The sequence below is a fragment of the Dioszegia hungarica genome (assembly GCF_025882075.1).
Source record: "Dioszegia hungarica strain PDD-24b-2 chromosome Unknown MKK02contig_7, whole genome shotgun sequence".
NCBI lineage: Eukaryota > Fungi > Basidiomycota > Tremellomycetes > Tremellales > Bulleribasidiaceae > Dioszegia > Dioszegia hungarica.
The window spans coordinates 767,835-793,553 of record NW_026515769.1 but is presented as its reverse complement, the minus strand read 5'-3'; the positions used below and the strand labels follow the sequence as shown (position 1 = coordinate 793,553).

The window sequence follows — 25,719 nt, the reverse complement described above, 5'->3', positions numbered from 1 at the left end:
CCTCCCACCCACACTAGACATCGGCCAACATGGTTATGTGGATCTTTAAGCGCGATGGGCGCAAAGAGCCGGTCGCTTTTGACAAGGTCACTGCTCGCGTGAGTGCCCATCCTTCCCGCTGTCCCTCGACGCGTTGCTAGCCTGGCTGCCTAGCGACACGACCGCTTCTCCACTCCTCTACCCTGGACATGCGCTGACGATCAGATCAACAAACTCTCCTACGGTCTCGACCCCAACTTCGTCGAACCCGCGGAGATCACCCAGAAGGTCGTCCAGGGTATCCACGCTGGTATCACCACCGTCGAGCTTGACGTGAGTCTACTCACCACTCTTCCCCAACTCCCGCTGACTATCAGAACCTTGCCGCTGAGACCGCCGCGTACCTCACCACCAAACACCCGGACTATGCGATCCTCGCTGCGCGTATCGCCATCTCCAACCTCCACAAGGAGACTGAAAAGGTCTTCTCCTCGGTCGTCCACAACCTCTACTCATGGACCAACCCCAAGACCGGCAAGCACTCGCCCATGATTGCCGATGATGTCTACAAGATCATCATGGACAACAAGGACGTGCTCGACTCGGCCATCATCTACAACCGTGACTTTGCCTACAATTACTTTGGCTTCAAAACCCTCGAGCGGTCCTACCTCCTCCGGGTCAACGGTAAAATCGTCGAGCGTCCCCAGCACATGATCATGCGTGTCGCTGTCGGTATCCACGGCGCCAACATTGACAAGGTTATCGAGACGTACAACCTCATGTCGGAGCGGTACTTTACCCACGCCTCCCCCACCCTCTTCAACGCCGGTACCCCCAACCCCCAAATGTCGTCCTGCTTCCTCGTCGCTATGCGGGACGACTCGATCGAGGGTATCTACGAGACCCTCAAGACCTGCGCGCAGATCTCCAAGACTGCAGGCGGTATCGGCCTCCACATCCACAACATCCGCGCCAAGGGGTCCTACATTGCCGGTACCAACGGGTACTCGAACGGTATCGTCCCTATGCTGCGTGCGTTCGATGCTACTGCGCGGTACGTCGACCAGGGCGGAAACAAGCGTCCCGGTGCGTTCGCCATCTACCTCGAGCCCTGGCACGCGGACGTGTTTGAGTTCCTCGACCTCCGGAAGAACCACGGAAAGGAGGAGGTCCGCGCCCGTGACCTCTTCTACGCCCTCTGGATCCCCGACCTCTTCATGAAGCGGGTCGAGTCGGACGGCGACTGGACACTCATGTGCCCGGCCGAGTGCCCGGGACTGGCGGATGTCCACTCGGAGAAGTTTGAGGAGCTGTACACGGGGTACGAAAAGGCGGGCAAGGGGCGCAAGACCATCAAGGCGCAGAAGCTCTGGTTTGCCATCCTCGAGGCCCAGACCGAGACCGGCGGACCCTTCATGCTCTACAAGGACGCGGCCAACTCCAAGTCCAACCAGCAGCACCTCGGGACCATCAAGTCGTCCAACCTTTGCACGGAGATCATCGAGTACTCGGCTCCGGACGAGGTCGCCGTCTGCAACTTGGCGTCCCTCGCCCTCCCCGCGTTCGTCGACATGGAGAAGCGGGTCTATGACTTTAAGAAGCTCCACGAGATCACCAAGGTCGTCACCAAGAACCTGGACCAGGTCATTACGCGCAACTACTACCCCGTCGTCGAGGCGCAAAACTCCAACATGCGCCACCGGCCCGTCGGCCTCGGTGTCCAGGGTCTTGCGGATGCCTTTATGGCGCTCCGCATGCCCTTCGAGTCGCCCGCGGCTCGGGAGCTCAACATACAGATCTTTGAGACCATCTACCACGCCGCCCTTGAGGCGTCATGCGAGATGGCTCGGGATCTGGGCAAGTACGAGACGTACGAGGGCTCGCCCATGTCGCAGGGCAAACTCCAGTTTGATCTTTGGGGCCGTGTCCCCACGGATCTCTGGGACTGGACTACCCTCCGCGCCCAAATCAAGGAGCACGGCGTCCGCAACTCCCTCCTCGTCGCTCCTATGCCTACCGCCTCCACCTCGCAGATCCTCGGATGGAACGAGTGCTTTGAGCCGTACACGTCCATGCTGTACGCTCGGCGCGTGCTGTCTGGCGACTTCCAGGTCGTATGCCCCTGGCTTCTCCGAGACTTGATCAACTTGGGTCTCTGGGACGACAACATGAAGAATCTCATCATCGCCGCCGGCGGTTCTATCCAGAACATCCCCTCCATCCCCGCCGACCTCAAGTCGATCTACAAGACGGTGTGGGAGATTAGTCAGAAGGCCGTCATTGACCTCGCGGCGGACCGTGCTGCCTTTATCGACCAGAGTGAGTATTTTTTGGCTCTGTTAGTGCTCTCGCTAATGGCCAGGTCAATCGCTCAACATTCACCTCGCCAACCCCTCCTTCTCCCAGCTCACCTCCATGCACTTTTACGGCTGGAAGCGCGGGCTCAAGACCGGTATCTACTACCTCCGCACCAAGCCCTCGGCGCAGGCTATCCAATTCACCATTGACGCCTCGACCGCCAAGCAGGCCAAATCCAACGCTGCTGCCGCCGCTACCGCCTCGGCATCAGCCAGCGCGGCCATCGCCCTCCCTGTCCCTGCACCCACGCCCAATGCCGGAACATCGGTCAACTCGCTCATTGCCCCCCTCCGTCAGGTCTCCATTGCCACTACGGCGCCCAAGGGCCCCGAGGCGGTGCCCGAGTCGGTCAGCAAGCGGGACTCGTCACCCGGTCCGAGCGAGGAGGAGGAGATGACGTATGAAGAGGCCAAGCGGAGGGCGGACGAGCGCGCAGAGGCGGCCCTCCAGTGCTCGATCGATAACAAGGATGCGTGCATGATGTGCTCGGGATAGGCTAGGCGGTGGATGAGATAGGTCATAGATAGACTCGGTGGGGTACCCCTAGAAGGGAGGTCTTTAGAGGTTGGTAGGGCGTTTCGGGCTGTTGTATCTAGCACACCTTTTTTCTTTCTCTTCTTGTTCTTGTTTGATTCGTTCTGGTCCTGGTATGCATTGCTTCTGCCTATAGCTCTGGCTCCGCTCTGCTCGGATGAGAGGCTCATGGTGGTCGCTCTCTAACGACCAGGAACTGGGTCATGCCATGACGTCGCCGGTCAAACGCGTCCCGCTTGATTTGATTGCCGGCGATTCCACAACCATAACATCTCGGTGTTGATTCGCACACATCGCCCTCACCACTCACTTGCAAAATGACAGACCGACTTGGCCTCCTCGAGCGCTCCGAGCTCACCCCTGCTCAGACTGAGGTATACGATGGCCTCGCCTCTTACACCGAGAAGAAGTTTAAGGGGGCGTGAGTCTCTTCTCCTTCTGTCCCCCTTGAGCTGGACTCAGGTGCTGACGGACCAGGTTCAAAGCACGAGATGACCAAGGCCGCTTCGTCGGTCCCTTTGGTATCATCCTGCACACGCCCGAGCTAGCCAAGGCGTATATGCAGCTCACGGGGTCCGTGGCGGGTATAGGGGGCCTCGATCCGGAGGCGAGGGAGACGGCTATTCTTGTGGTGGGCGCTACGACGGGGGCCAAGTATGAGACTTAGTGAGCTCTCATCTGACGCTTGCGGACCAGGGCCGGGTATATGGTAGGAGCTAAGGAGCCAGTGCCCACGAGCCAGTATCAGGCTTCAAAAGGGAAGAGCTCGACTCAATCCTCGCTGGGAAATGCCCCTCCACGTTCGAAGGGAAGCGGTTGACGGCCTACAAGGTGGCTGTTGCGCTGCAGGAGAAGGGGCCGTTGAGTAAGGAGCTGTGGGATGAGGCTTTGGAGGTGAGTCCCGGTCCCAGATTGGATGGCATGGCTGGACAGGGCGCCAAGGGGGCAAGGGTCCAAGGGGGCGAGGACTAATGTCACAGACGTTCGGGCGGGACGGAGCGATCTCGCTTGTCCATTATGTGGGACTGTATCGATATGTCGCGACTCTGCTGAACGGGTTTGATGCCTCTGTACCCGAGTAGGCACAGGTTCAAGGAGGCGAGGGCAATGTATGTGCTGCGGGGGACGCTGGGGCTGCCGCAAAAACCGGAACATGTGAGCAACGCTTCGGACTTAAAACGGTCCGCGACAATTGACCACTGACCAGAGCCTCACGTATCTCAGATCATGGACAAACGGCTCTCTCAGTTGTGCTGGACTTATTTTCGGCAATGACCTCCATGGCGGTGCCGATGGTCCCTCGCGCGCAAGCGTCATGTGTACCCGTCCGTATCTGTGTCACGCGAGCCTACCTCATCCGGTCTTTACTAACCGGCACTGACTCTGACTCTCTACTCTGACGTCTCAAGAAAGGAGAAGGAATACGCATGCGCACCCGGGTAGCTTAGCGAGTCTGGGAGGGACCGGTCCCCTCGACCGCTGGCCTTGCGTTTCATCAGGGTAGATCAGAGGTCGACGAAAGGGAGATACTCAAGTGCATCCTTGCAACTCACAAGCTCGTGGTTCTGACGATCGCTTTCCACCTTTGAGTGCGTCCTTTCTAATTTGGAGACACTGGAGACGTTTCATCGGCACTCACGGCACAGGCAGGAATACCGTTAATGACGTCCAAAGGACTTGTGACCGGAAATCTAGGTTGAGGGCTTGCGATCGTCGTTTTGGAGCGCCCCATCAGCGGATGCCGCTCACACAATGTAGCCGCAACTACGGTGAGAGCGTCTCACAGGTAGTCCTGCGGATCGTCATGGCTTTGATCGACGCCAGGCTGTCTACCGGCGGGGCGATCCTTCCCAGTAAGTCGTACCCCTTTTTTACACTAGCGACTCGCGCAACCTAGCTATATCAGGCCGGATCCTCGGAAGATTCCTACCGCCTACCCCTCCAACCTCTCGCCCGTCATGTTGTTCCCCCTCGTCGAGCTGGCTCTCTTCGTCATTACCTTAACGAACAGTGTGTACGCCCATCAACCCTCGGACTGGCTCGCCACAGTGGAGACATTCTCCGCCGAGTAGGTCTTCTCATCGTCCCATCGGTCGAAGGAGGATATACGAGCTGATCTCGCAGCTTTTTGTATCCCGGCAACGGCGTTATCGCGGCGAGTGGCAAGTATCCTATCTTCCAGTCAGATGTGAAGGGGCGTGTGGACGTGACGACCGCTTTCATCGGAGATGGTGAGTGCCACCGCTGGCTGCTCCCATGGTCAATCGTGCTGACAAGCTACAGAACTCAACGGTATGCCTCCCACCAATTCTCAGGCCAGAGGCCGGATGTCCAGCTGACATCCAAGTGGAATACATCTTCGGCCTCTTCGCTCAGGTCAACGAGACCAACGCACATCTTCAAGACACGTTTCTGCTTCCCGTACCGATATCAGGGAAACTCCAGTCGCTCGCTATACAAGACAACATCGTCTCCCTCTCTAACATTGTCGACTTTACCTACTTCAAACAGGTGAGTGTAGTCGATGATAGCGGTAGTGCCGAGCTGAGCGTTTCGGCAGAACATCACGCTCCCTATACTGCTCGACGCCTGGTTCGCCTTTGACCGCAAGACCAACCAGATGCAGCAGTACGACGTGACATTTCGTCGATTTGCTTGGTTCTGGAAGGACGTCATTCCGAAGTTGATGCCTGATTTGGAGAAGGAGAATCACGTACGGGCGGGATCGATGGGACAACAGGGTATGTCCATTGCTCATATCCCTCTCTATACTATGTAAATGGCTGATGATGTCAGAGCTCATTACTTTGCATGCGGCTCGACACATCTGCTCAGAGCACGACAAATACTGTACAGATCCTGCGAACAGACAGTACGATTCAACGAACGATTGCCTCAACTTCCTCGTTTACAATCGGACCTTTGGCGAGCCGTTCGAGCTGGGTCAAGATACGACAGGTTGTCGATACATGCACACCGCGATGCTCAAGTATAGGCCCTATGAGCACTGTCCCCACGTTGGCGTCTCCAATGAGTCATCTTTTGCGATCGGGGCTCATGTCAGGCGGCAAGATGTGTCTGGGCAGGAACTACAGTCAGAACGTTAATCAGGACATGTACGAGCATACCTGGATCGCACCGACGTCTAATTCGCCGGAATCCATGGAGGGTATCTCGGACCACAGTATGCTCGAGCTCGTCAACGCGAATATGGTCGTCCCCCACCCGTTCACTATGGGATGGTTTCCCAGCGTCGCGATGTTATACGTGGGTCTCTCTGGGGACCCAGATAATGGAACAGTACTCACCCAAGCAGACCCTCCTCCTCTGGTTCTCGGCGATCGTCTCTCGACTCTTTCTTCATCGGAGCCGAGTGTTCAGACAGCTATCTTGGGTACACCAGCGAACATCGGTAGTCTGTGAGTGTGACGACTGGGTGATTGGGCGGCAGGCTCAGGCTGATGACATCAAATGTCCTCTCGATCGTCTACACAACCGCCGCTCTGGCTCTCCAGGCTGTCAGCATGCCACTCGTCTGGTACGAGTATAGCGAGCAGTCACTCGATTGCGCCCGGCTCGCAGCAGTCGTCATCTGCGGTCTTTGTAAGCCGAGCTCATCGGCTCCTGACCATCCAAGCTCATATCTCGCAGACATATTCGAGTTGACATATCGCGACACTCTCCGGATTCCTCTCCTCATACACCATCTCGTGACGATATTCGCCATCGTCTGGATCATTTACTGCATGGACGCGCTCAAACATCCCAGTCTGATCACGACGGGCCAAGTCTGGCTACTGCAGGCCACGCTGGAACAAGTCGTCTTCCTCGGTCTACTTTCTTGTGAGCCATCATCGATCATCTGCCCCACCTCTTCATTGCGATGCTAATCCGAGCTCAGACAGGCTGGAATGGTCTCCAGGCCTCACACGCTTTTGCCTCACCACAGGCGCCACCGTTTCCATGGCCCTGAAGCTTGCCGCCGCAGTTTGGCTGCTGGTCATCTGGGGGACGAAGCAGTTGCACTGTGGGTTCTCACTCATCCAGCAAGTCTGCCGGTATACTGACAAGCCTCCCAGATAGCCAGCCGGTCGACAAAGCTTTCTCTGTCATCCTTTAGATCGCCGTGCCATGCCTGCTCTTCGCTCAGGTCTGGGGGACGTGGGCGTGTTATTCGATAGCGAAATCCCTGGCCAGGCGACAACAAAACGCCACAGCTGCGGCTCGGCCAGAAATCAGGATCACCACCATCCTGAACAACCCCTCCGGTGACACCCTCTACGAAATGACTACTCCGAGTACGGCGAAAAACTGGTCGCCATATACCCCGACGACGCCGGGTACGGCAAAGAACTGGTCGCCATACACTCCGACGACGCCGGGTACGAGTCGGTCTCAAGGGCTCTTTCCTCCATCCCCCATATCTCCTGCTCAAACCATACACCTGTCTTCGAGGGGCCGCGCTTGATGAGGCGCCTAACTGCACTCCGTGGTCGGCCTCTGTCGCCATAAGAGCCAGAGAGAGGGGGGAGAAGGGACATGTTTATACGCGAGCAGCCGTAGGCTTGCTTCACTCCAGGAAAGTATACTGCCTTGCATGCAATAGAGTAGCGTCGGGACCTTTCACCAATGCAGCAGAGACCAGCCCTCTGTCGGGTTCCGTCCCGATCCAGTCCCAGTCCCTCACGTACCAGACTGGCCCACTCGTCCAGTTCCTTACCCACTGCGCTGTGCCACCCCTGTCGCCCCCGAGGTCAGCCATACGCCAATTACCCAGTACCCTCGTGCACCCCTGCTCGGTTCGCTGCACAAGTTGGGTGACGGTCGACAGAGGACAAAGGAGGCGGATAGTGGAATGGCTGCCAGCCCTACGAACGAGGGACCGACAAAGGCCTCACGCTGCCGTCGCAGCGAGGACTCTCGGTGGATCGTCTGATCATCACTAGAGACCTCCAACATGGTCGGTAGCCACTGACCGCTCAGTACCCCCGCGCCCCATGTACCCCACTACCCCACCCTTAGCCTTCCCCGACCGGATCGGACCAAGCCGACCAGCCAAAATCCGCTAGCTCAACCGAGTCAAATTTGAACCATCTCTCAATCATACATCTCAGACTCCATTGTCCACCCTCTGCTTTCTTGTATCTACTCTGTGTATAGGTCGTGTCTTTTCAGCTATGGCTCCCTCCAGAGGCCCCGAATTATCGCAGGAAGCAGCCGCCGAAGCTCCAGGAGGCATCGTCGCGCCCAACATTCCGCCGAAGAGCGGATCGAGAACGATGTTCGATCCGGAACTTGGCATCGACCGGGATGTAGACAAATCGCCCAATGGCAGGAGGCAGAGCGTCGAGAAGGGAGACGAAATGTATTCGTCAGAATCGCAGGACGCGGAGAAGTCGATACGGAAAGCGGGGATGTCGCCTGATCGACGGACGGGACGGTCAGAGTCGACGGTCGGCGAGCCGCCGGTTGGGACGGAAGAGCAGGAAAGAGAGGTGCTTAGTCAGGGGAGGAAGTATCTGTTGTTGGCGGTGTTCTGTCTAGGGGTATTCATTGACGGTAAGTTGTTTCTTTTCTGCTGGAAACTCGGCGCAAGAATCAATGCGGGGAGGTGAGCGCGCCTTGCGAACGATGTTTGGCGCAAGGCAACTTTGGGGCTATCGGGAAGGGGAAGCGTACATGTGATGAGATTGGGCTGATCATGTAGTGATGGGCGTGTGCGCATTCTACATCTTGACCGGACCTGTCGCGCTCGACCTAGATATCCGCTTTGAGGCCCAAACATGGATTATCGTGAGTCCCACTATTTTCCCAACTTCACAGTAAACTGACACTCCAGACCTCCTTCGCAGTCACCTTTGCCGCCTTCCTCCTCTTCTGGGGTCGCGTCTCGGACCTCTACTCGCCCACGCCTGTATTCGCGTACGGGTTCCTCACCCTGGGTATACTCAACCTGGTCATCTCGTTCCAAACAAACGCATACGCCTTCCTCATCCTCCGCGCCATTTCAGGCATCGCGGGCTCGTGCCTCATTCCAGCGTCATATCGGCTAATCAGCGCCGTCTTCAATGCGGACGAGCTGCCGCGGGCGTTCACAATCTATGGGCTGTGTGGGTCGCTGGGCGCGAGTCTGGGAGTGCCGATCGGGGGACTGGTGGAGCTGATCCGGGCGGATGGGCAATTGAGCGGATGGAGGTGGTATTTCCGGATAACGACGGTATTGATGTGAGTGGAACTATCTGGTTGGTCGAGAGAGAGGCTGATCTTCAGTGTTCCAATTTCATTATGGTCCCTCAAGGCTTTCCCAAAGCAACGAGGAGAAGCAGCATCTGACACGAATAAGTGGAAGCGGCTGGATGTCCCAGGTACCCTGCTGTAAGCGCGCAATCACTCAATCAGCCGGGTTGCGCGCTGATAAGGCAGCATGCTCGTCGCTATCCTCCTACTCATCCTTGGTCTCACCCTCGGCGCCTCGTACGGCTTCGGAACAGCCTCTTTCCTGGCACCCTTCCTTATCTCCCTTCCACTCTTTCCCCTATTCTTCTACTGGCAGTCTCGTCTCTCAGCCGACCTCGCTCTGGTTCCATCCAATACCTGGAAGATCCCAAATTTCACGCTCTGGACTGTACTGGCGATTTTTACGTCGGCATGGTGGACGTGCAACCAGGTACCCCAGATCGAGGTGTTTGTGCGGGAACGAGGGGATTCGAGTATCATTGCGGCGATGCGAATTCTACCAGAGGGGATCAGCAGTTTGGCTTGCAGTGGGATCTTAATGTAAGTCTACTGTCATGCTTGCGGAGTAGTGGTATGGCGGAGCTGATCAGACAGCGCATTCCCCATCATCTGCTCTTACCCTCGCTACACATACACCTTTGGGCAGATCGGCGGTATGGCAGCATACGTGCTTTTCATCTACTCGGACGGACAGGTTGGAACTCAATACTGGAAGTTTGGCTTCACCGGGGCCACAATAGGCAGCTTCTGTAACAATGTCGCAGCGACTTCAGTCATGTGAGCCTCACATTACACACCTGTCTGATCAGAGCTGACTCTATAGTGTCGGCGCAATGACCACCTCCCCGCCCTCGCAAGCCGGTGTTGTCGGTGCGATCCTTCAGACCGCCATCCAAGCAGGCAACGCCATCGCTCTAGCTGTCCAAGCCGGACTTCTTACCATCCATCCGGGCGGGATCGAGGACTGGGCAAATGTCCGTGCGAGCTTTTGGTTCATGTTTGCCTGGGGCGGAGCGTGTTTAGTTGGGTTCCACATCTTTTACCGGGCGCCAATACTGGATGGAAAGGGGAAGAGGGTGGTGGTCACACATTGAGCGGGCCGTGCTGGTATCTGCGGGTTTCATCTGGGGTACCTGAGCGTGCGCTTTGCGTGCAAAGCAGTTTGCATTTGTGGGGATCAAAATTGTATCTATATGTCATCTGTCGGCAGGTGCCTCAACGAATCTCGCACTTGGCTTCGTTCAGCCAGCACGTGCAGTCCCCCGACATATCAGCTTCGCGGTACAGCATCCGGCTGCTCACTACACCTTCTAGTCTTTAAATGAGCCCTCCCAAAAGAATGCCTCAAATCAGTCGCGTAAAGTCAAGCGAACCAGATCCTCATTCCTCAACTTCACCTTCATCCTCCAACTCAGCATCAGCGACAACATGCTGATCGCTAGCCTGCTCGGATCGCCCAGCTCGCCCGGTACGCTCATTCTAGACCGGCAACCTGAAGCAAGCTCGAGCCGGTATCCAACATTCGGATCTGGCGGTTCATCTCAGCCCACCCGAGGTAGGCATGTCGGAGATGATGGGGACGAGCTGGTCTGGAGCGGGCGGCGCGTCATATGGAGTCGGGGCGTGCAGGTACATCGGCAGTACTCATTCGAAAGGGAAGAGGAGGACGTTGCCTATGCGTTATTTGCGCATTTCCCCTCCCAGGCTACACCGGCGGGAAAGGGCAAGGACGTCGACCTTCGGCTGTCCGACACTTTCGGCCCTTTCCATACCTCGCATACGGCAAAGTGGGGCTCTCCGCAACCTTTCACTTCCACCTCATCAGGAAAAGGCAGCGGGCCTGCCCTCGTCGTCTTTTTGCAGACTCGGGCGCATATCTACTTTCCTTCCGGCGAAGACATGAGCGTGCACCTGCCATACGTCGTCGAGCGGGCGTGGGCACCCCCACTCCCACAAGGAGGGGTCATGGTTCAGCGGATATTGGACAGGCGGGAACGGCGTCGGCTGGGAAAGTCCAAGAGCGTCCTCTGGGGGATCGATCACAAGGCTGGAGGTGGAGGCGCCATGTCTGCGCTGGACGAGCTGGCGGACATGGAGGATGACAAGCCGCGCCAGCCGCGGCTGAGCGTCCTCATGGGGCCGCTGGAGGAGCTCAAGGCGGTCGTAGAAGGGACAGTGGGTCTCGAGGGGGACGGCTACAGATTGCTGTATGCGGACGATATCGACTCGGATCGGTCGGTGCTCTTTTCGGCGGCGGACCCGGCTATCGTCATTCTGCACAGTCGCAAAACGGGGCAACTCATCTTCACTCGCAGAGTCGCGGTAGCTATCTCCTCGATACCGGAGCCTGCCCCTCCTCCCTCTCTGACACCACGGACAATGCGGCCGTCGGACATTCTCGCTCCCGAACCTGCTCCAGCCCGACCCCGCCCATCCCTTCGCCGCAATCCCTCCTCCTTTGCAAATGAACACCGCCGCACATCCGGCCTCGCGGACCCTCTTGACCGAGCGACACGCCGCGCTCCTCGGCTCTCCCGAGCCATTGAAGCCCACGCCGGTCCTGGCGAATTACAGCGGACGCTCGACCCCCAAGCACCGGCCTTGCCGTCTACTATCAGCAAAGGCAAGATGAAGGCGCGTGTTGCCTCATCTGCCGAGGAGAAGCGGCGCGAGTCAGGCGCGAGCGTTGTCATGCGCGAAGATGTGGACATGGGCGTCCGGACGGCTCTGCATCGAGCGGATGAGTGGGATTTGAGGGAGACGACAATGTTGATGGGCCTGGACAGGGAGGAAAGTGTTCGGAGTGAGGTGGTACTGGACAGAATATGGGCTTGGACGCCGCCAGAGTAAGCGTTTTTGGTCTGACGACTCTACCGCGTAGCATTTCAAGCTGACCCAGCAGGGGGTTTGACCCGAGCGAGGCATCCATCTTCATCACCGACAATCTTTCCCCTTCTTCCGTCGTTGTCAATATCCACTCTCCCTCGCTCGGCCAACTCTTCACTTTCCAAGCGACCCATCATACCGAAGGCGAGCGATGGCAAATCTCCCCGCGCTCCCTCCTCCCCTCCTTGTCCGCCGTCCCGCTGCTCTCCACCCGGCTGACCGTTCTCGATACGCTCAATCTCGAGCCCGACGGATCACTCCGGATCCTCACTTCTTTCGGGCAGAGCATACCGCTCACTCTTCCCAATTCGGCGGAAGGGGACGATGTAGCTCGAAAGTTAGCATCAAGCCTGCATGTGCGGCTGGACCCTGGTGAGGGCATTGAAGCGGTGGATCCTGCTCCGGGGGTAGTGCGGCTAGAAGAAGGGGAGAAGGGGAACTTTGTGGCGGTGATGAAAAACGGGGACAAGATGCGGTGGTCTGCGGACTTCACGCCCAAGGAGGGACTGGCGAGGAAGGCTATGGAGGCGCTAAGCTATGCCTGGCCCGCAGACGCTTTCTTTGCGCTGAAGAGGGAGATATTGGCGAGCGGAGTGGCAGACGGGGATGGATGGGCTGTCTTCAACCGAACACTCCGGAGGTGCTTTGGACTGGCTGAGGAACGCGTAGCGTCAACGGCGTCTGACAAGATCGTTCAACAAAGCACGAACTCGTCGGATCCGCTCATCGCCCGCCTCGCTGCTCGTCATCGGTCTCGAGCAGCATCTCGGGCTCATCCGGGAACCGAAAGCGTGCAAGGCGACCCTACTCTCGATCCTGCGCTTATTCCGAGTGCACTGATGGCGCTTCACCTGGTCGGTCAGGACTATCGACTCGGTCTGGGAAGCCAGTCGAATCTCAAGAGGGTAGCAGAGGTGGTGCTGGCTTTGGCGGTGGCAGTGGGAAGGACGGATTGGTGGGATTATTGGATGCGGATCGCTCCGTCAAACACGGCAAGGCTAAGCGACAAACGTATGTCCATTGTGACAAACCGGATGATTGTAGCTGATCCGGCAGGTTATGCGGTCGACACCTCTCTTCTGGACATTTATGACCAGCCGCCCGATATCCTATCGTATCTCACTCGCCGACTATCGAGGCCCCTCAAATCGTTCTCATCCCCTTCGACCTCATTCTCCAATACATCCGAGTATGGCCATCCCCAACCCTGCGTCCAGACCCAACTCATCTGCGAGATCTTCGACCGCCTCGGTCGCCCCTCCCACTCTCAACCCGGTACAGACACCGTAAATCGAGCTTACGCGACGGTGCAGTTCATGGTTGAGCGCCAGCTTGGTGTGGAGTGGTTGGCGGATCGACCGGCGTGTATAGCGCTGCCGATTCTGGAGATGATGAAGCTGTGTCAGGCGGTGCCGAGGCGAGATATGGCAGGGGGAGTGTATGAGTTGATAGGGATGGTGGATTTAGAGCTACAGAGGAGTGGCGGAGCGGATCTTCCAGATCAACCTGAACATGATGTAAGCTCAACGTCATACCGGCAGCTGACATCAGAATTTGGAGGGCATGCCAAGCGTCGGCGATCTCATGCGCGGAACGGTCCAGCGGGTACAGCAGCTCGGTCTCCCTCACGTCCGTTTCGGGGCCGACCGGCGACTTCGCGAGGTCGAGCGTATCATGCAGGCGAGCCGCATCCGTACTATCGCCCTCGAGAACAAGAATGGCTCGGATGCCGAGGTGGGACAATACCAGCAGTCCATGGTCAACACCATCGCTCAACGTACGCTCGCTGTCCTCGTCGGCCAGGGCATATTCGAGTACGGGACTCGCAATACGGCCATAACGGGTCTGTGGGAGATCCCACTCATCGAACTCTCTGTCAAGCTCTCGCCGAGCAATACCCTCCTCAAAGCTCAGATCCACGGGGAACATGTCGATTGGCCATGCTTCCACAATGGCGTATCGGCAGGTCTATCCATCTCGGCCGACTGCAAAGGCATCGACAGTGCCTGGATTGTGCTGAACAAGCCGAATCCCCTCAATCCGGAGCATGGCGGGCTCCTCCTCGGTCTCGGCCTCACAGGTCACCTGCGCAAGCTCAAGACGTACCATGCCTTCCCGTACATGGAGGCTCGGCACGACTTTACATCCGTCGGTCTCCTACTCGGCCTGGCGGGGTCATACGCCGGCAGCGAGGACATCTTGATCACGAAAACGCTCAGTCTACACACCCACGCCCTACTACCCCTTGGCTCGATGCCGCTCAACGCCTCGCCGATCGTCCAGTCCTCGGCGCTCGTCGGCCTCGGACTTGTCTACGCTGGCAGCAAGAACCTCCGTATGGCCGAAGTCACGCTCGGAGAGGTCGGGCGGAAGGAGATGGGCGGGATCGACAACTTTAGCGAGTATCAGGAGGCGTACTCGTTCTCCGCTGCGGCTGCTTTCGGGCTCATCATGCTCGGACGAGGCGGGCAGGCGGCGTCTGAAGTGGACAGGCGGATGCTGGGGAGGCTGCGGCGGTGTATTCATGGGGACGGCCCGGACCTGCGCAAGGGTCTGGTACCCATCGACACGACCATCACCGGGGCTGGAGCCACGCTGGCTCTGGGGCTCATGTACCTCAAGAGCAATCGGACGGACATACGCGATATCCTCGAGATACCCCAAAGCATCCATGCTCTCGACCTCATGCGTCCCGACCTACTCCTCATGCGGACCTTTGCAAGGGGGTTGATCATGTGGGACTCGATCAACGCTGGGATGAGCTGGATCGAGGAGCAGCTCCCGTCCTTTATCCTCTCGCAGGTCAAGGGGCACAAGCGCGTCGGCGGTCTCGAGCTCGCCACGGATTTGGCGTATATCAATATCGTCGCCGGCGCGTGCCTTGCCATCGGGCTCAAGTTTGCCGGGACAGCATCCGAAATGGCACACAACAATCTCATGCTCCTCTTCCACGTCCTCAGTCGGTCGGCGGGATCCGGGGGCATGGCGTACGAAGCTAAGATCCGGCGGTCAGCGGCCCGGCAAGCGCTCAACGTGGTGACCATCGCGATATGCTGCGTCATGTCCGGTACCGGGGAGCTGCAGGTCCTGCGTCGACTGCGGATCTCGCACGGCCAAGAAGGCGTCGGCGTGACGTACGGTACGCACATGGCCATGCACATGTCGGTCGGGCTCCTCTTCCTCGGGCGGGGCCAGTACACGCTCGGTACCAGCAACCTCGCTATTGCCGCCATGAGCATCGCCTTCTTCCCGCGTTTCATGCATACTCCAGACGACAACCGTGCGTACCCACAGGCGTTCCGCCATCTCTGGGCACTAGCGGCGGAGCCTCGATGTCTTATGGCCAGGGATGTCGACTCGGGAGAGACGGTATATCTCCCGATCAAGGTCAAGCTCAGGGAGGGCGATACTATCCGGAGCCAGAACCTCATCTCCCCTACCCTCATCGCCCCCTTCGAGAGCCTTGTATCTATCGAGGTGGATTCTCCGCGATACTGGCCTATCGTCTATGACTTTACGGATCCTCTTCACCGTGCGGCCCTGGTTCGGACGCGTACCATCCACGTCAAGCGACGCGCGGGACACCAGGACTACAACTCGGATCCCAAGGGCAATCGGTCAATCTTCATCCGTGCTGGAGGAGTCACCGGCTTCGACCTACACTATGACCTCATCTCGCCCGCGTCTCCACCTTCTATACCCCCGGCGGAAACGCTCGAGCTGGTCAAGCAGCACTCGCCTACGTCCTACCACGGAGTGCTAGCCGGCCTGATGAATGGGGATACGCCTTACGAGCGCTTCATCCGTACCGTCCTGCTCGAGTGCGTCACGCTGGACAAGCCGCTTGTCCTCGGCGTGTATATGGGCTTGATGGCTGGCGACCGAGGTGCAGAGGGGATGAGGCATGTTGAGATGCTCAAGCATTACTATGCAAAAGTGTGGGATGCGGGCGGTACGCCCGGCGGAGGCGAGCGACGGATTGCACTACTCAGACCGGCATTCCTTGCTGCGCTGGCGAGGCAGGGCGGGGAGGTGGATGAAGAGGCGGAGAGGGCGTATTGGGTGGAACAGAGCTGGGGGGAGAAAGCGGAGCAGGTGGCTGGTTGGATCGTCAGTGAGCATGTGCCGAGCCTGCCGCTGCTCAAGGCGGTCAAGGAGAAGGTCAGGGCGGAAGGGAGTGCAGGCGCGGATCAAGGCGTTTTGGCCGTGAAAGCCAGGGAGGTAGCGAAGGTGTACGAGGCGAATCTTGGCAGGGTATGGGATCTGGCGGATGATGGAAAGCCAGCAGGACGCGAAGGGGGAGGGTGGAAAGCGGAGAGCGTGGGGAGGGCGGTATCTGCCTGGCTTGCTTGATCGGATTTCATATATTGTATCGATGTGGTCGGTTTGTGTAGTATACGGTAGAATTGTAGAATAGAGTACATCAGGCATTTACATGCCATTACAACTGTCCATAGCCTGAGCGGCCCTACTGGATCTCGACTGCTACCCATTGTCCCTACATCTTGAGCTTATCGTCCCGCTCCTCTTCGCCATCGTTCACCCGTAGCACTTTGGCCCACTCGACGTAATTGAAGCGGCCTTGGCGATCTGTGAATGGCCCCGCGAAGAGTCGGTCGATCTGCGCTGTCAGCTACTGCATGCTTCCGCGCCCTCGGGCGCCCAGGCCAGACGCATGGTGAGACTTGACGAGACTCACCTCTCGCTCATCCATCCTATCTCCCATCTCCGCCAGTAGCTTCCGCACCTCGTCCACCTTGACCCATCCCTTATCTCCCTCGTCGAAGCATGCGAACGCCTCGAGCAGATCATGCTCTGCGTCCAGCGCCAGTAAATGCCTGCCCATCATAGAGAGGAATTGTGTAAAGTTAACTGATTGAGCGCGGTGGCCGGAAGGGTCGGTGAGGAGATTGGATAGAAGGGAAGGGGTGGGTGTTTGGCCTGTCGTGTCAGATTTTGGCAAAGAGAATGGAGATGTCAAAACAGGTAAAATCGCTTGATGGCGCCGCGACGCGCCATTTGCGAAAGACAGCGCCCTTGCTGTTCCACCGAACCCATCATCAGGACCCCTCCTCCCTCCCGCCTCTCGGGCGTGACGCCCAGCACGGACCGCACTCACCAAGACTGCTCAACATCGTCCGCAAGTCCTCCTCCGTGACCCTCCCATCCCCATCCTGATCAATCATAGCAAATGCCTCTTTGAACTGCTTGACCTGCTGCGGGTCAAACATCGTATACGCCCCACCACTGGCCTCGCGAGGGGCGTGACCACCGCCATGACCGCTTGACGATTGAAGGTTCGAGGGCAGGCCTTGACCGAGGGAGGATTGCTTTGACTGCTCGTCGTCAGCTTGTCGCCCGCGTGACGCGTCTGATCCAGCCGCTTATGCAGACCTTCCAGCTCACGAGATTCATGGCTGTTGGACGCGTCTAGTCGATGTATAGAGGTATTGATGCGTTCGCGAAAGAGGCCTCGACGCGTACGTTTCAGGTCAACGAATTCTGTGCAGCAAAGATGAAACCAGTCAATTACGTAATAATTCGGCTGTCGCATTGAAGCCAAACTCTATCGGAGGCGCCTTTTGATCTTCAAACCACGCATCATCCTCATCCGTGGCATATGTACTTGTGTGTCCCAGGCAGCGCCCAGGCGCTCGGCCGGAAAGCGTCGATCGAGACCGATCAGGACGAGGCTGATCGTGAAGACCCAGTCGACGCTTCCTTTTCTCTACCTCTGCGGACGATCTACCATTCCTATAAAAGCTGACAAGCCGTGACTCTGATGCTCAAGCAACTAGCCTTCATTGCTTATCTCGCTGTACTGCCGAATGCCTGCGCCTTCGACAGAAGCTCGAAGCGGGGTCTCGCATGGCCCAACGCAAATTGGGTTCCCTTATCCGGCTTCACCGCCCCCTCGTCCCGCATATCGTCCTACTACAACTGGGGTCCGGCACCTCTGCCGCCGACACCCACGAATCCGAATCCCTTCCCCTTCATACCGATGCTATGGGGCTGTACGCCCGACTATGTCGACCCTTTCCTCTCGGCTCTCTCCCGGAACTGGGACGGGCAAAATCTGATCACCGATAAGGCCATACTGGGTTTCAACGAGCCGAACCTTGCGGCTCAGGCGAACTGCTCGCCGGGGGATGCGGCGGAAGTCTGGAGAAGGGTACTGCAGCCACTCAAAAAGAAGGGGTATAGGCTCGGCAGTCCAGCCGTCACGAACGGGGAGGATGGGCGGCAGTGGTTGGACGCGTGGTGGGCGGCCTGTCAGGGAGGGTGTGATCCAGACTTTATGACAGTGCATTGGGTGAGTCTGCACACGAACGAATGACAGAGAAGAGCCAGGCTGATCAGGCAGTATGATGTCGATCCAGGGAAGTTTATGAACTTCGTCAAAGATTACTGGTCCGCCTACAGACGTCCAATATGGGTTACCGGTATGTCTCGCATATTATATTCATCCCAAGTCACTGCTGACTCTGGCATAGAGTACGCCCCTACCAACTTCACCTTCTCGTCAGCCGGCACCCTCATCGGCGAACAACCCTCCTACCCCCAGATCCAGCGCTTCATGGACATTACTAACTTATGGATGGACGTCGTTGACTATGTCGAGCGGTTCTTCTGGTTCGGCGCCATGTACGAGATGGTGAGCTGATATCTCGCGGATGTTTGACGAGAACTGACAGCTCAGCAAGGGGTAGTGGAGGATGCTACGCTGTTCGACCCGCGCGGCAAACCCAGTCGAACGGGTGCTCTGAGCTCTCTTGGGGTGCAGTACGCCGGATCGAACGGCACTGCAATCGGCGCGCAGGGATCAGACGGTGGTACTAGGCCAAGATGGGAGAGCGGGGTGTGGGCAAGGGTACAGACCGGCAATGGAAGCTTGGGCGGCTGGATCTTTGGGACGTTTATAAGTCTTTATGTCGCCATGATGGAGGGCTGGAGTTGAGGGATAAGAATGCAGTGGGGAGTCACTAGTCACGTTTGGTCAGGTCAAGGGCGAGACTACTCAGTGCGTCTCCCGGACTCTAAGTTCCCGCAACGGTGACGGCTTTGACAGGTCCGAGGAGGTTTAGGCCGAGGCGAACTCTTCAGCTATCCCCCAACTGGAGATACTACCGCCTGCACTCATCTGTCCTGTTTACCGCATGCACTAATGCATTGTCCACCTAATCATTATTATAGTACCGTTCTAGAGGCCGACCACAGTGTCCCTCGGATAATCAACACAGCTAAAGCCCAAAGACATGTCCATCACCAACCCAGATCTTGATCGGAATCTATTCTGTCAGCTGAACCCAGCATTTCGGTGGATGGACTCACTTCTATGCCGTTCAAGCCATCGTTGTCACCCAGTAGAAGTAGATCTCATAGTACCCCGTAGGAGCTGCAGTGCCTGTCGAGATGCAAGATGGGCTGCTGGAGCTGTCCCGTTTGTAGATTCGGTTGGGGGTCCGGATACCGTTTTTGATCTGAGCGGTGGTCACTTGACCATAGGGATCGTCCCAATTCCAAGCCTTTACCCCCGTTGATGTGCTGGTCGTATGGGAGCCGGTCATGATTGATCTGACGTGTCAGCGCCTATTATAAGAGGACCGACGCGGGAGCGCAGCGCCAGCCGGCCGGAAGCGACTCACGTGGTAGTAGTACTCGCTGAGAGACCGAGTAAGAGAGTCGCTCCGTTGAGCGTGAAGCGTATGCTGGAGTCGACGGCGGCGAAGCCAGAGTAGGAGAAGAGCAGAGCCGTTGTAGAGCCAGCCTAGATGTCAGCGACATGTCCTTCGCTCGAGTCGGACGACATGGAGAGGTGGAGGGAGGAAAAAGAGGAGACTTACAGGGACGATCTGATAGCCGGAAGGGGGACGTCCAACATATCCGACCACAGAGTCATCCGAAACCTTTCGCGCTTGGAGATAGGACTGGAAGCTGAGGAGGGGAGAAACGGTGGCGTCACGGGCTAGATAGTCAGCATGACCTTCATCCCTTTTACCACGCCACTAATCGGACTCACCGGTACGAACTCTGTCGGGAGAGAAGAGTGCAGCAGGCTTGTTTAGGGGCATGTGGCGACGGATACGTTCGGCATTAGTGAGCGTTATCTCGGGCAATTGTGTGTCTGCAGGTAGGGCAGTGACTAAGCCGAAGAAGGCGATGAATAGGAGGTGTGGGAAGCCATGATCTCGGCCTCCGGTCTCGGATGTTTGATCAGGACCACCCTCACGCGGGGAAAGGGGGGTTCGACGGAATGTGTTTCACCCATGCCCTGTGCATAACCTTGATTCCACCTTGTATGCGGGCGTGTGTGAGCTTAGCTGGAGTAACGCCGCTTACCACGGAGCTCAAAGGTGGGGGTTGCCGGGCCAGCCGCCCGGGGAATGGGGAAAGGGAGTGGAAAGGGGGACGCGGAAGAACTGTATTTTGGCCCAGATGTCCTTGTGGACGTAAGATGAATCGATCCGCGCGACTTTTGGTATGCCTAGCATGTCAATTTGAAGTCGAGTGAGGAGGAAATGGGCCGATAGAAGGGGTAAAGCGATGAGTCTAACGAAGGTTCAGATTCAGAGCCAACGCGTCAACGAGCGCTCAAAGCGCTCCGCTCCCACTCGAGCCCCACATTCCTCGCGCTTATCTTCGGTTCCGACGGAAGCTAGCTTTAGGAGGCACTCCCTGCTAGCTAGTTGTGGTCCGTTTGGGATGTACATGCTGGACAACATTGGAAAGGTGTTGGTGATGATGAAGGAGAGAGGGGAGGATATGTCTGGCGCTATTGCGAAGGTTGAGCAGTTGAACGCTGGGCAGTCGGCGTTGAAGGGGGAAGTCGATGATCTGTTGCGCATGCGCGGGGAGGAGGAGGCAGATACGGAAGACGGGGAAGATGATTTCCAAGACCAGACATCCTCTTATAGCTCTGATTAAGGCGGGTAGTATATGTATATGAGGTACTCGTAGCTAGACAATCATATATCAGGCTCAACGAGTTAGGGGGCGCCAGCTAACAACATTCCTCAAAATCGCATCACTTCAATGCCGACTGGCTCGAAAGCTTCGACGATGTCACCCTCTACCATGACATCGTTGCCCCCATCAAAACGCGCCAAAACCAGCGACAGCAGTGTCGCACCTCAGCCTGGCCCGCCTACCCAAAACCGTCCGACATTACCAAGCTCTCCCTCGCTTCCTCACACTCCCTCATCCTCGAACTCTCCAAAATCCACTCCATAAACGCACGCGCCATCGCTCGTCATATCGCTCGGCAGCCTCCTCCTCCACGTCCTATCACACCCCCTGTCGACTACCGTCATCTGGAGCCCAATGTCCTATCCATCGTCGCCCTCTACGCTGGCAAAAACCTCGGGGAGCATGAAGCGGTCCGCGGTTTGCAAGATATTGAGCGAGAGCTCGAAGATGCAGCCCGGACGGTACTGGGATGCTCTATGGATGCTAGTCAGCGGGCGGCACGCGAGCAGGGCATCTCCACCCTCTGCGAGATAGCCAAGAGCTTGCACGAGGCTGATCAGGATCCAGGGACATTGCAGGGCAGGCTGGGACCGGCGGTGAAGAAGTACTTGGTCATTGGGGGCGTGAACAAGATCGTAGGGAGGATGGAGAAGAGGGAGGAGACCTTGCGCAATGCGATGACAAGTATCAGGGAATCCAACCAGAAGGCGGGCGGGGTGTTTGCAGAGGTGCTGGATGAGTTGGATGGCACTTTTACGAGTACGTCGGACGAGGAAGAAGAGGAAGGGGACAGCGAGGATGATGACGAGGGAGGGTATGTCGACGATGGCTTCTAGTTATGGGGTGCGGGAGGGGGTCTAGATTCCACAGCGAGAAGCAAATATAAGGTAGACAGCCCACGATCCGATTAGCTGCGTCGAAAGATCCTGTAGGGAATGAGGGACTTGATAGTGAGCTTGAAGCTTGAAGCTCGAAAAAACGCGCTCACGTCTCGCTCAACAGCCCATCTTCCTCATTGCATCGCGACATTGTGCATCGGGCAGGTCTCGCTCATACACTCTTTCCCAAACGCTATGTCCGCCCCTCCTCCAGCCAAGCGTGCTCGTACCGCCTCTCCTGCCGAACCACTTCCAAACTCCCCCTCAAACCGCGCCGGCCCAGTCCCTCCCCCCATCATCCCCGCGGGAGACATCCTCGAGCTCCCCCCGCCGCCGCGCACACACTCCTAATGAGGTTGGCGGGCGACCACCCAAACATCATACCCACCATTGTGGACTTCGTTGCACAACAACCTCCTCCCCCTCCACCTGCGCCGCCTCGATCTCATCAAGTCCTGCTTGCACGAAATGATTTCGGAAAATGGATTCTCCCCTGGCTACCCGCGCGAGGCTTACATGGTGGCGGACGACGTCGCAGGTGTCGTGTCCGGGACGGCCGATGAGATTATCAAGCGTTGCGCCAAGTCAAAGCACTCGCAGGCAGGGGAGGGCGCGGTCCTGGCGCTGGTGGAGCTGGGAGAGGCTATGCTCGTCTGCGATGAGCAGATGTTGGAACGCTTCGTAGAGGAGTCGTTCCGGGACGCAATCGCGGAGCCGGCGAGGCGGCTGTTGGAGATAATGTGGGACAGGGGAGATGATCTCACCTCTGCGCTGGAGGCGCTCGAAGGGTTGGTGATGGACACGGTGTTTGAATATCTGTTAGATGACCTGTTTGGGGAGTACAAAGATCGGGAAGCGAGCTCGGGCGAGGAAGAGGGATCAGTGCAAATCTTGTAGCTTCGTACTCTTAGGCCGTCAGTGACTAGGTAGATATCATATCTCATAGGCAGGCATAAAGTTGAGAGGAAGGTAGTGCGCACGGTGCACGGTAGGCAAGGTATTATATCAGCGCTATCAGCGCGCCGCTACCGGACTTCTCTAGCTCGTCCATCTCTGCAACGCATAACTCTCCGCTCTTCATCAGCCCTCATCATTCAAGCCACGCCCACCGCACTCCAATCTGAACGTCATGTCCTCTCCCCCTGCCTCCAAGCGTGCCCGCGCCGCATCCCCCGTCGACAAGGTTCAAGATCCTCTCCCTCCCCAAAGACTACTCCCCTCGCCTCGAGCTGCAATCTCCGCGGCAGACATCGCCAAGCTTGACCTCCGCTCGGCGCACGCCTTGCTCCTGACCCTGTCGCAATCCTACCCTGGGAATGTACCCATCATTGCCGACTTCATTGATTCGCAACCCCCACCCCCACCGCCCCCACCGCGTCCGGTCGACTACAGCGACCTCCTTGAGTCTGCAACCCGTACAATCGATCGCCTGGATAGCCGATTGTCGCGGGACGAAAAGTGGGAGGCGGTAGAGTCGGTCTCGGGAGTTGTGAGCAGAGCGGCCCAAGGCATCGTCAAACGCTGCGGCGCATCCAAGAATGAAAATGCTCGGGAGGACGCAATCTTGGCGCTGGTGGAGTTGACGGAGGTATTGGAGGAGTGCAACGAGGACGTGCTCGAGGAGTTGATGGAGATATTCGACGAGATGGTGGAAACTCCGATGGCTCAGGTTATGGCGATGATGCGGGATAGGGGAGACGATCTCTTTGTAGCGCTGGAGGCGATCAAGCGGCTAGACTCGGAGTCTTCAAGGTTCCAATCTTACTTTGAGGGACTGGTGGAAGAGTATGAAGACCAGCATGTAGGCTCGGAGAGTGGGGACGGATCAGTTGAGGATTTGTAGCATTACCTTCTACGGTCGACCTGTAGCTAGCGGATAGATACACTTCGTATGCCTCGTACTAGTCTGGTACTCCGAGGAACAGCTGTAATTCGTCTAAGCCCCTATGGATATCAGAATACCCGCCCCACTCCCCTGCACTGCCAACACTTTCCTGAATCGAAGCCCAGCCAGTCTTGCTCTCGACCATCTCCGCCGCATCTCCGACATATCCTGATCCGTCAGCTCCTTCCCCTCCTCTTGAGTTCCGTCTGCAGCGGATCCACTCACATCCCACCCAATCTCGGATCTCCAGGATGTACCACCATCGCGTTCGCAGGAACCCACCCGCCCCCATTCATGATCACCGGCGGCGGTGGCGGAGGCCCATGCATCATCGGACCGGGTCCGAATGACCCATGCTGCTGCATCGGAGGAGGTGGAGGTCGGTGATTGCCAGGATGATCCCATACGCCGTGTCCCTGGGGATGCCAGAGCGCTTGTTGCCCTGGTCCGCCGAGATGAGGGAGGGGCCGCTGGAAGTTCTGGGCGGACTGAGTCGAGGGGTTCGCCCTTGGATCGAAAGACTGGGTATATGACGTCGCGAGAGCGCCGGTGTAACGCTTGCCGTACTTTCGCCAGTCCTGCTGATAAGCTGAATTACGATCGGGTCCGAAGCACCCAGCTCACCGTATCGTGCGGATTGCTGGGATCGAAATTCTTGTAGCCTGTATTGTCACCTAGAATGTCAGCCCATTCGGTACGCAGTAATATGACTATCTGTCAGTACGCCGACTCACACTTGTGACACATGAACCCCTTGGGATAGACCAGTAACTGCCCATTCCGCAATAGAGGCCGTCCCGGCGTCGCCACCTCTGTCGGCGTCACATCCTGCGAGCTTGGTCCAGCTCCTCCTGCCATCGGCAGAGGCGGCCGACTATGACCTCCAGATGGCGATTGGGCATAGTTCTGAGTTGGGTGCTTGGGCGGCATGGTCGGTGCTGGTGGAGGACCGCTCGGCGAACCGAATCCCCCTCCGCCCGCATGATCCCTCCGAGGGCCGTATCCCACTCCTACGCCTGTAATCTGGTTCTCCAGACGATTCGGCGCAGGAGACTGGGACATCGGTGGAGGTCCCGAGAAGTCCATCCGGTTTGGGCCGGCCGCGAGGTGCGCATCACCTGATGCTGCCGCGGGGGTGTAAGCAGGTGGCGCTTCGTCCGGGATGTCCGACTGGAAAGGATCCGCCGTGGTCTGATGGTGCGGGGCTTGAGCTGTGGTGGAGGAGGATGTCGAGGTAGGGCCGGTGTCGGAGAAGGGATTGGATGAGGAAGAAGCGGGTGGCGGCTGGGAGGGTCCGGCTAGGGCCGCCATTTTCGACGCGATGCCCATCTTGATGTGCGGCCCGCAGCAGTGATCAGTCCTTCTAGAGAGTAAGATGTGCTACGCGCTGATACGTGTGAATATGGCTGAGGGGCAGTACGAGTATATGCAATGTACGAGGCAAAGGGAGCAGCCACCTTGCCAAGCAAGCTGTGCACGCCCAAAGACGTCACAGCGATGACGCAACGAGCGATAGCAGCCACGTGGCGTGAGGAATGAGGTGCAGAAACTTTTCTCGCTGTTTTCCGTGCGAAATCCGGTATTCCCGAATTCAACTCAGGTAAGCTCCTAACTTCTCCGATGCCCTGCACGCACCGCTATCCATTGATACATCGATAAAACTGCCCCACAGGCGGGCTACCAGGCGTCGTTAATACCCTCCACGAGACAGCAAACCCTTATAAGCGGAAGCGACGCGCCATCAAGCCTCGAGTCTGTAAAAGCTTCAAAGCTTTACGACACTCCACACTATACGCTTGCGGTACGCCTGCTCGGCTCAAATCATGCGGAGGTTCGGCTCCTCTCGGCTCGAAGGCTCACGAAGACTCGGAGCGCCTCTCACGCTTACACAAGCTCGGAAAAGGGCAAAATGAATAACGAGGTAAAGTCTGCTGCGCCAAGACGCCACCCCACCCTGAAACTTTACCCACACTTACCCTGTACATCGCTGCC

General features: G+C 57.6%; 9 protein-coding genes across 9 annotated transcripts; 7 read left to right on the top strand and 2 right to left on the bottom strand.

The window, feature by feature from the left end:
* Positions 1–29: 29 nt before the first annotated feature.
* Positions 30–2,835, top strand: MKK02DRAFT_36440 (ribonucleotide reductase; the record flags this gene model as incomplete). Its single annotated transcript, XM_053089425.1, has 4 exons — positions 30–98; positions 205–312; positions 357–2,301; positions 2,345–2,835. 4 exons carry the CDS (start codon positions 30–32, stop codon positions 2,833–2,835), a joined length of 2,613 nt encoding a protein of 870 aa, XP_052947272.1.
* Positions 2,836–3,191: 356 nt separating this feature from the next.
* On the top strand, positions 3,192–6,297 carry MKK02DRAFT_43420 (uncharacterized protein; the record flags this gene model as incomplete). The annotated part of the gene is made up of 11 exons (XM_053092411.1): positions 3,192–3,295; positions 3,352–3,540; positions 3,603–3,768; positions 3,855–3,952; positions 4,781–4,942; positions 4,999–5,105; positions 5,158–5,166; positions 5,222–5,385; positions 5,435–5,615; positions 5,671–5,817; positions 5,870–6,297. The coding sequence occupies 11 exons, from the start codon at positions 3,192–3,194 to the stop codon at positions 6,295–6,297; spliced, it is 1,755 nt and encodes a 584-aa protein (XP_052947271.1).
* A 1,991-nt stretch (positions 6,298–8,288) lies between these two features.
* MKK02DRAFT_24257 (major facilitator superfamily domain-containing protein) lies at positions 8,289–10,205 on the top strand (the record flags this gene model as incomplete). The annotated part of the gene is made up of 7 exons (XM_053086866.1): positions 8,289–8,433; positions 8,582–8,667; positions 8,714–9,099; positions 9,145–9,249; positions 9,298–9,651; positions 9,706–9,888; positions 9,935–10,205. 7 exons carry the CDS (start codon positions 8,289–8,291, stop codon positions 10,203–10,205), a joined length of 1,530 nt encoding a protein of 509 aa, XP_052947270.1.
* Positions 10,206–10,539: 334 nt separating this feature from the next.
* Positions 10,540–16,350, top strand: MKK02DRAFT_23592 (negative regulator of mitosis; the record flags this gene model as incomplete). The annotated part of the gene is made up of 4 exons (XM_053086754.1): positions 10,540–11,957; positions 12,029–12,077; positions 12,282–13,514; positions 13,549–16,350. 4 exons carry the CDS (start codon positions 10,540–10,542, stop codon positions 16,348–16,350), a joined length of 5,502 nt encoding a protein of 1,833 aa, XP_052947269.1.
* A 145-nt stretch (positions 16,351–16,495) lies between these two features.
* MKK02DRAFT_43417 (uncharacterized protein) lies at positions 16,496–17,412 on the bottom strand (the record flags this gene model as incomplete). The annotated part of the gene is made up of 4 exons (XM_053092410.1): positions 16,496–16,618; positions 16,697–16,938; positions 17,117–17,333; positions 17,404–17,412. The coding sequence occupies 4 exons, from the start codon at positions 17,410–17,412 to the stop codon at positions 16,496–16,498; spliced, it is 591 nt and encodes a 196-aa protein (XP_052947268.1).
* A 367-nt stretch (positions 17,413–17,779) lies between these two features.
* Positions 17,780–18,955, top strand: MKK02DRAFT_23762 (glycosyl hydrolase catalytic core-domain-containing protein; the record flags this gene model as incomplete). The annotated part of the gene is made up of 4 exons (XM_053086780.1): positions 17,780–18,310; positions 18,362–18,440; positions 18,492–18,652; positions 18,698–18,955. The coding sequence occupies 4 exons, from the start codon at positions 17,780–17,782 to the stop codon at positions 18,953–18,955; spliced, it is 1,029 nt and encodes a 342-aa protein (XP_052947267.1).
* Positions 18,956–21,072: 2,117 nt separating this feature from the next.
* MKK02DRAFT_32322 (uncharacterized protein) lies at positions 21,073–22,739 on the top strand (the record flags this gene model as incomplete). Its single annotated transcript, XM_053088484.1, has 4 exons — positions 21,073–21,120; positions 21,171–21,778; positions 21,856–21,914; positions 22,198–22,739. The coding sequence occupies 4 exons, from the start codon at positions 21,073–21,075 to the stop codon at positions 22,737–22,739; spliced, it is 1,257 nt and encodes a 418-aa protein (XP_052947266.1).
* A 232-nt stretch (positions 22,740–22,971) lies between these two features.
* Positions 22,972–23,685, top strand: MKK02DRAFT_43412 (uncharacterized protein; the record flags this gene model as incomplete). The annotated part of the gene is made up of 1 exon (XM_053092409.1): positions 22,972–23,685. The coding sequence occupies one exon, from the start codon at positions 22,972–22,974 to the stop codon at positions 23,683–23,685; it is 714 nt and encodes a 237-aa protein (XP_052947265.1).
* A 110-nt stretch (positions 23,686–23,795) lies between these two features.
* On the bottom strand, positions 23,796–25,056 carry MKK02DRAFT_43411 (uncharacterized protein; the record flags this gene model as incomplete). Its single annotated transcript, XM_053092408.1, has 4 exons — positions 23,796–23,895; positions 23,953–24,305; positions 24,352–24,401; positions 24,462–25,056. 4 exons carry the CDS (start codon positions 25,054–25,056, stop codon positions 23,796–23,798), a joined length of 1,098 nt encoding a protein of 365 aa, XP_052947264.1.
* Between the last annotated feature and the right edge of the window lie 663 nt (positions 25,057–25,719).